The sequence below is a fragment of the Magallana gigas genome, chromosome 3 (genome assembly GCF_963853765.1).
Source record: "Magallana gigas chromosome 3, xbMagGiga1.1, whole genome shotgun sequence".
Lineage (NCBI taxonomy): Eukaryota > Metazoa > Mollusca > Bivalvia > Ostreida > Ostreidae > Magallana > Magallana gigas.
In genome coordinates, this window is record NC_088855.1 from 55,450,902 (window position 1) to 55,458,342 (window position 7,441).

Below are 7,441 nucleotides of genomic sequence, written 5' to 3' on the forward strand. Positions count from 1 at the left end.
AAACCTACATCAATTGAAAAATTACAGACAGAAGATCGACCATTTCGGAAGTCTGAATATAGAATTATTATATACTATATTGGAGATGAATTTCTTTTTGTTTAATTAAATATAATATTCATCGGGATCGAAATACGTGTAATTTCTATGAAATTTGAGGAAACCGAATTTGTAAACAATAATTTCGACCTGGAAAACAGAAGAATTTATTGAACAAAAGGTTTCAAATAACAAGGAAAACGTACTTGGCTTTACAATGGATCTGTCGCAAAAGGACTCCGCGGAAGAGTCTCAAAACTCCAGTGAAAGCTCTTCACTTCAAATATCAGATCTGCCAGAGGAAATCTTGGAGTACATTCTTATCCACTTGTCCCCTTACAGAGATTTAAAATGTGCCATGTCGGTAAACAGACAGTGGTATCGCCTTGTTCAAGGTATGTTAACATATAATTTGCACTGTATTCATGGTATTTGAAATTATAGTCGATGAGCAAATGCTGTTATCTTGCATCATGAATAGCCAAAACTTTTTATATATCACAGGCACTTGTTTCTAAATTCTACCATGAAGTTTATCCCAGAGTAATGCAAATACTGTATGTCCATACATGTTTATGTTTACTTCATCAATTTACTTTGCCATACAGGTGTGATTCGTCAGATGTACCAGAACTTTTACGCAGGGATTTTAGAGGGGCAGTTGGCCTGGACAGGTATCACTCCTGAGGTGGGCTCTAACATTACTGAGCGATACTCCCACTGTGCCTGCTATTATGACAAATCCATGTACATATTTGGAGGATGCACCTCCACCAACACTACATTCAACGACCTGTGGAGGTTTGACCTCAAGGACAGACAGTGGATCAGACCACTTGCCATAGGTAGTGCATATCAAACAATAGATCCAAGAGTTTCCAGTGCAATCAATTCTATGCCTTACATGTGTTATATTTTTCGACAGATTTGGTTATTCTGCTCTTTTAACAACTGAATTTTATTTTCTGTAATATATGACTGATAATTTTCGTTTCTTTTCACAACATTATCAAATTATAAAAATATATGATTATCATATAATTATGCATTTTGATTGATTAAATATTACATTTTAATCATTTCTTGAATATTGTTTGGTGGGAATTGAATACTGTTATTTTTGTCTCTTAGGGACATATCCTTCCCCCAAAGCTTGTGCTAGTTTGGTTGTGTACAAGGACAGTTTGGTTTTGTTTGGGGGATGGAGTCACCCCACCCCCTACCCTCTCCATCAGGTCAGTTCATGGTCAGCTTGCATGTCTAAATATATTATCATAACTGCCACAGTGACTGTAAAGCTTACTTTACAGTGGAAAGAGATAAAAAAAAATTAAAGTTATTTTAGTTACAAAACAATTTAAGCTATCTCGATTTAAGGTATTTCTGAAATATGTAATAAATGATTGTTTTAACAAATTTTTGGAAGAATTTTAGTTTTTTTGTTTATATATATATTTTCCTAAATGATTCAGGCTGCCCGGTTTTTCTCTGAGTTACATATCTACAAACCGGAACCGAATCGCTGGTACCACATGAACACTTTGTCACCGGTCAGTCCCGCCCCCACAGCTGGTCACTCTGCCTCCATTGTGGGCGACAGGATGATTGTGTTTGGAGGATCCCATGTTCCTGGCACAGGGTAAGTGGCTGAGATATTTGATCTTTTTCTTCCCTGCGATCTGTTAAAGGTCTGACTGGTAAATGATGAAAATATTTTTCTTTTCTTTAAATGCAATCTGTTAAAGACTGATTTTTAAAAAAATATCTTTATGTCCATCTGTTTTACAGAAACAATGAAGTGTGGGTGTTTAATTTCATTGACTTGACATGGCAGAGGAAGCACACCAGCAACAAACGACCTAACCCTCGCTATGGACAGACTCAGGTAGCATTAGTAACTAATAACAGTACATGTAATTACTGTATGATATATCATGACATAAATTGAAAAGAAGATTTTCTTGTTTATTTCATCATTTTCTTATCATAATTTTTAACTTGACAGGTGACCTTGGATGAGAACCACATTCTAGTGGTAGGGGGATGTGGGGGACCAAATCAGGTCAGTTTGTCCTTCAGTTTACTATGTGTGTCAAACTAATGAAAACAAAGGCCCATTTAGAAATTGTCTGTCTAAAATTTCAGAAAAAAAGACTACATTAATAATCATCGCAGTATTCAAAATCAAATTCCTAGTAAAATGTTTTTTATTTATTTTTAGACTTATTTTTGTCACCAGCAATTTCTGTATGACCTAATTTATTAGGTTTTCTTGACCTGTATTTACTATTTAAACCTTGATTTTAGATTTTCAATGACCTTTGGATTCTCTGTCTGGACACTGACCCCTGGAGCTGGCAGGAAGTGACCATCAATCAGCCAGAGTTCTCCGCCCCCCAACTGTGGTGTCACCCTGCATGCAAGGTCACTTACATTTTACTGACTGTATACCCATGACATGTACTAGTAGACTTTAAAGAAAAAATCTTTGATTTCATGATCTTGACATTATGAACACATGGCGGGTGCGACTGGTCGGCATGTGATGCTTACTCCTCCAAGGCACATGATCCCATCTCTATCTTATGAGAGGTCCATGTTCCTCTGCTTAAATTTGTATTTTTCTTTGTGGATTTTTGAGATGGTTGACAGTTTTTTATTGTCATTTTTATATAATCATGATTATATATAAAATTAAATTGAATAAACTGCTCAATGTAAAGTGTTTACAGTATTATGGATTCCTTGTTAAATACCTATTAAATTATAGAATATCTGTTGTTTTCCTTATAATAGGTAAATGACAAGATAATTGTGTTGAGTAAGCCTGCTAAACCTCTACGACCTATGACTGCTGACCCCAAGAAGCCCACCAGTTACGCCTACAGGAACAACAAAATCTGGGTCCCTCCTCGGGAATCCCCCAGGGACTCTCCAGGACCCTCGGGTGGGGGTAAGTGTCTACAAATGCTCAGTTTTATTAAGCCTTTGTAAACTTGGACTTTGCATTCTGATAAAAATCTGGTATATAGAAATTCTATTAAAAATGTTCATCCACTCAGTATTGAAATACCGGTAAAGAATTTCAAGTAGAAAAGATAAAGTCAAGGGCTTCTTTAAATGAAATTAGGCACTGTAAGTGTTTATCAAACTGTCAATAAGTGTGGTTTCACATGTTTGTTAGTATAGTTGGTTTAGTTAATAGTGATATATTAGATCTATTTCTGCTGGGTGCCAGTCAGCCACAAGCTACAGAGCACAGGTTACCCAACACATGAGTATCACTGTGACTTAAGTAAAATATAGGATCACAGCGTCAGATTTTAAAGTAATTCTTATTCAGTATTATGAGTGAACTATTTTAGGCCTTCAAAATTATGAAATCATACTTGTACTTAATTGCATGATTTGTGAAGTATATCCACCAATACAGATAATTCAATTTATCATAAATGTCACTTGCAATATTCTTTGCTATGAGAACGTCTCCCTAGACAACAGTCTATATGTACAGTTAATATTCATTTGTCACTAGAATAATAGAATATAATACAAAGATAGTGTAAGAGAAGGTGATGTAAACCTATGCTGATTCAAAAAACTAGCATGTGTGATGTAAAAGGAGCACAGAGTCCTATTTTCCCAACCATCCCAAGTTTTATGATATTATATAATACTTGATCATCTATAATGTCTATTCTATGAAATATATATGTTTTTTGTTCTACAGCTGCTGCTACATTCAAGCGACCAGTTTCAGAGAGTGATGACAGCTCCAGTGCTGATGACGAAGAGAATTCAACTTCAAGGTCAGATAGGGAACATTTAGAGTTCAAACACCCTGGCGACACTGTTAGAGGTCGCGGTACATCACCCAGGAGATCCCCAATGTCTCACAGTCATCTCCAGAGTCACAGTTACATCACTGGCCCAGATTCCCCGGGACCTTCCATGCAGGCATTCACCGGCCCGGATTCTCCCGGACCTTCCATGCAGGCATTCAGTACCAGTGACTCCCGACCTGGGGTGCTAGGAGGGAGACACAATGCCGTGAAAAACCGAGAAAAGCAGCTGGAAGCTCTGAAGAAGTTTGAGGAGAGGCTGAGGGAAAGTTTGGCTAGACAGTCGGGAACGCAGGGTCAAAACCAGTCGACCAATGACAGTTCTAGAAAAAATCGCCTGAGGGAGCTGCGTACTCCCATACATCTACATGTGCTGGACATCTCTAATATTGTGCAATCTCATACTGCCACATGGCAGCCAGTGAAGGAGAATTCTTCTTTGGAGGCTCCCGAGGAGACAATATTTTACACGCTAGTGGAGGGGCGGGGGGAATTGGTCATGTTTGGGGGGATTCAGAGGGACATTCAGTTTATGCAGAGGGGGATGGATGTCAAATCTCATGTGGTCAGCAACAACCTGTACATCCTGTCCCACTCACAAGTCTCCCTATGATCCCTCGCACAACTCTGCTCCTGTTTTTTACAGTTGATTCATGTCCACTCTTGAGTCCCTGTGTGTTTAACTGTTAGAAATCTAGTCCACATTCAGGAATTCCCACATCCTGCGAGTTGGAGCCAACTTGTGGCTGCTTTATTTTTAAAATTATCTTGAACTTTATAAGACCTGTGACTTTTTATCGACATTGTATGGTTAAAATATCTAAGAAAAATAGTTCTCGTTAATATCTAAATTTGACAGGTTGAATGTCTTGTTTAGTATTTAGATTTCACCATGCATTCAGGTTTAACTGCATGTTCAATACGTCAGCATGAAATGTCGTAGCATGATTTTTTTTACATTATTAAATTATTGAGAGAAATACGTACACATCTTTATTTATAAAACAAAAAAAAGCCTGGTTGATTTCCTTTTTTACTAATTTCTGTTTTTATTGTTAACAATACTTTAGGAATGCATTTCTAATGATCAAATGAAATTTGAACGTCACTTGTGAAGATATACCGGTAAGCAAGATACAGGGCTCACAATTCTCTGTCATGTAAACAAAGCTCGTGCCCTGTTTTTGTTTACATAGGTTCAATATACCCATAAAATTCCTTTTCAAGCTAATTTGTCTATCTTCATATTCATTTTAAGCATAAATAAACAGTTTTAACATTTAATATGTCGTTTGCTTTAGGTCTAAAACTGGAATTTTTACTTCAACATTTAAAATGTAAATAAAAGTTTTGTTTACATAGCAAAGAATTGTAAGCTCTGTAACTCGCTTATAATTCAACAAATGACACTCAAATTTTGGTTGCCTATTAAGTATTAAACATGTTAAAAATGCATTGCTGAAAAAATCAAAAAAATAATTTTGAACAAAATCGTGTCCATGCCCCTTTAATTGAAAGAGGAAATACATTCAGTATGTTTATACCTGTAATTTGAATGGATTCATGGTCAGAGTTTAACATGCTTAATGTATACCAGAAATCTGGTCAAAGGGAGATAACAGCTCTTTATCTTGACACCGGTATATAACAGGGGTATGTACCATTACAGATAGAATAATACATACCCTTTTCCATATTACAGCCAGAGACTCCAATATCAGCCCGAAGGCCGAAGGCCCAATGGATAATATTGGTCGAGGGCTGATACAGGATGTGATATGGGAAAAGGGTATCTATTATTATATTTATTACATACTTCGTATTATTAAAAATTAAAAAAAAAAGCATTACCCGGTAACTTGAATAAATTGATTTTACCGGTAAATATCAGTTGAAGGTAACATGTACATGCTACTTTCATATGAGATTTAATTGTTTTAACCAGAGACATAAACAAATAAATAATAATTATTTATGTTTCTGTTTTAACAATCATATAGCTACCGAACCGGAATTTCCTCAGGTTTTAAAAGTTAACTGCTCCAAACATTTGCTAGCATTTGAAGTTTTCAACTGCACTAAAAAATGTCAACTGAAACAAATGTGTTATTTTTGTCTGTTGACATTCACAAATGCCGAAACGAAAAAAAGGCAGAGGAGTTCCGCAAGGGGTGTGATACGGTTCCGTATCAGCTCTAGAGGGCTGATAACCTGTATCGGCCCCGGAGGCTGAAACAAGTTTTGTGATGTCATCTATTTCACATATGCCAAAAAACTGTATTTATTACTAAATATGTAATAAAAAGATCTACTGTACCCTTAGCCTATAAATTACGACCACGAGTTGCATTTATAGCTCGTAAAATTCAATGAAAGGTAAATAAAATTCTAGACATATGAAGTTAATTATTTTCAGTGATCAGGGTTTATGTATATAAGTAATCAACATTGCTCTGCAGCATGAAGTTTTTTATGTTGCCGTGTTGTTGATTATATACAGTAATGATAACGTGTTCACACACACACACACATGCAGAGCATTTTTAAATGAAGCAATGGTGAGCTCATCATGCCTTTTTCTTGATGTATGGCTCTGGCATGAGTTCCCCAGTTTTATACAATTTAAAACAAGCAAAGTTTACTCTTTCAAAGTTGTCTGTAACACATGTACAAAAAAAAAAAAAAAAAGTTGATCTGCGAATTATCAGTTCAGTGTGAACTTCACAATGATTTTATTGTCAACACTGTTGACAACAGTAATCTTTTTTGGTGACTTCATTGTTGACAGTGCCACTTTAATTGACAAAGGTACCGGTAATTGTTCCATTGCTTACTCTTCCAATGAATTTGGCCGATCTACGGCTCTAACTGTTCGGCTATTTCTGGGTGCCGTATTGAGCGTAGTTTTTCGGCTAGGTTCTTCAGTTGTAAGAGTCCGTTGGTTTCCTCCCTTTTCCAGCGCAGCATCAGACGATATGTCTTCTCTACCGTGTCCTTATATTCTTTCTCTATCTCTTGGTAATCCTTCCGTGGAATGAAATCAGTGACTGAAATTTTGACAATAAAATTATATTACATAGACTACAAAACCCCCCAAAAACAGGCATCACCAGTAGGAGTTATTGCCCCTGACGGAGCTAATGATGTGTTAGGTGTTATTCAATGACAAGGCCAGCGGTCCTAACTTACATGTCAACAGCCAGTGATGCAAGTCGTCGGCATCGCACACCTGCTGGGCGACCCACATTAGCTCCCAGTTTTCCACTTGTCGTGAAGAATCTGCAAAAATTAGACATGGAAACGGAGTGTCTCGTCTGAGGATGAAAGTAACGTTATGCATCATAGGGACAGAAGTATGAGTTTATGGCGATTTTTTTTTTTTACCGTAAACAACGATGTTTCTGACAGTTGGTAAATGTCTTGGCTCTGGTACACCGACATCTCCCTGGCCTAGTGTTTTCGTTTCTCGCACCATTTTGGGATTTCCCCTGCGCTAAGAATAAACTTCGTAAGCATATTTATGCGCACGCAATATTTGGGATATCCTTCGATAAAATGTC

At 36.8% G+C, this 7,441-nt stretch overlaps 2 protein-coding genes across 2 annotated transcripts; one reads left to right on the plus strand and one right to left on the minus strand.

Annotated features, from left to right (window-relative positions):
• The first annotated feature begins 130 nt into the window (after nt 1-130).
• LOC105348814 (F-box only protein 42) lies at nt 131-4,865 on the plus strand. Its single transcript, XM_011458382.4, has 9 exons — nt 131-434; nt 648-884; nt 1,171-1,274; nt 1,512-1,678; nt 1,828-1,924; nt 2,045-2,101; nt 2,347-2,463; nt 2,836-2,992; nt 3,770-4,865. Exons 1-9 carry the CDS (start codon nt 257-259, stop codon nt 4,492-4,494), a joined length of 1,839 nt encoding a protein of 612 aa, XP_011456684.3. The 5' UTR covers nt 131-256; the 3' UTR covers nt 4,495-4,865.
• A 36-nt stretch (nt 4,866-4,901) lies between these two features.
• LOC105348759 (uncharacterized) lies at nt 4,902-7,401 on the minus strand. The gene is made up of 3 exons (XM_011458329.4): nt 7,266-7,401; nt 7,071-7,160; nt 4,902-6,928 (listed from the first exon to the last, which is right to left on the minus strand). Exons 1-3 carry the CDS (start codon nt 7,354-7,356, stop codon nt 6,738-6,740), a joined length of 372 nt encoding a protein of 123 aa, XP_011456631.1. The 5' UTR covers nt 7,357-7,401; the 3' UTR covers nt 4,902-6,737.
• Between the last annotated feature and the right edge of the window lie 40 nt (nt 7,402-7,441).

Bases quoted from the DNA above. Each gene is read 5' to 3' on its own strand.
- LOC105348814 (XM_011458382.4), top strand. From the start codon at position 257: ATGGATCTGTCGCAAAAGGACTCCGCGGAAGAGTCTCAAAACTCCAGT. The intron at 885-1,170 runs GTAGTGCATATC...TTTGTCTCTTAG, and splicing joins GATCAGACCACTTGCCATAG to GGACATATCCTTCCCCCAAA. The intron at 1,275-1,511 runs GTCAGTTCATGG...TAAATGATTCAG, and splicing joins CCCCCTACCCTCTCCATCAG to GCTGCCCGGTTTTTCTCTGA.
- LOC105348759 (XM_011458329.4), bottom strand. From the start codon at position 7,356: ATGGTGCGAGAAACGAAAACACTAGGCCAGGGAGATGTCGGTGTACCA. The intron at 7,161-7,265 runs GTAAAAAAAAAA...TAATTTTTGCAG, and splicing joins CAGAAACATCGTTGTTTACG to ATTCTTCACGACAAGTGGAA. The intron at 6,929-7,070 runs GTAAGTTAGGAC...TCAAAATTTCAG, and splicing joins GCATCACTGGCTGTTGACAT to TCACTGATTTCATTCCACGG.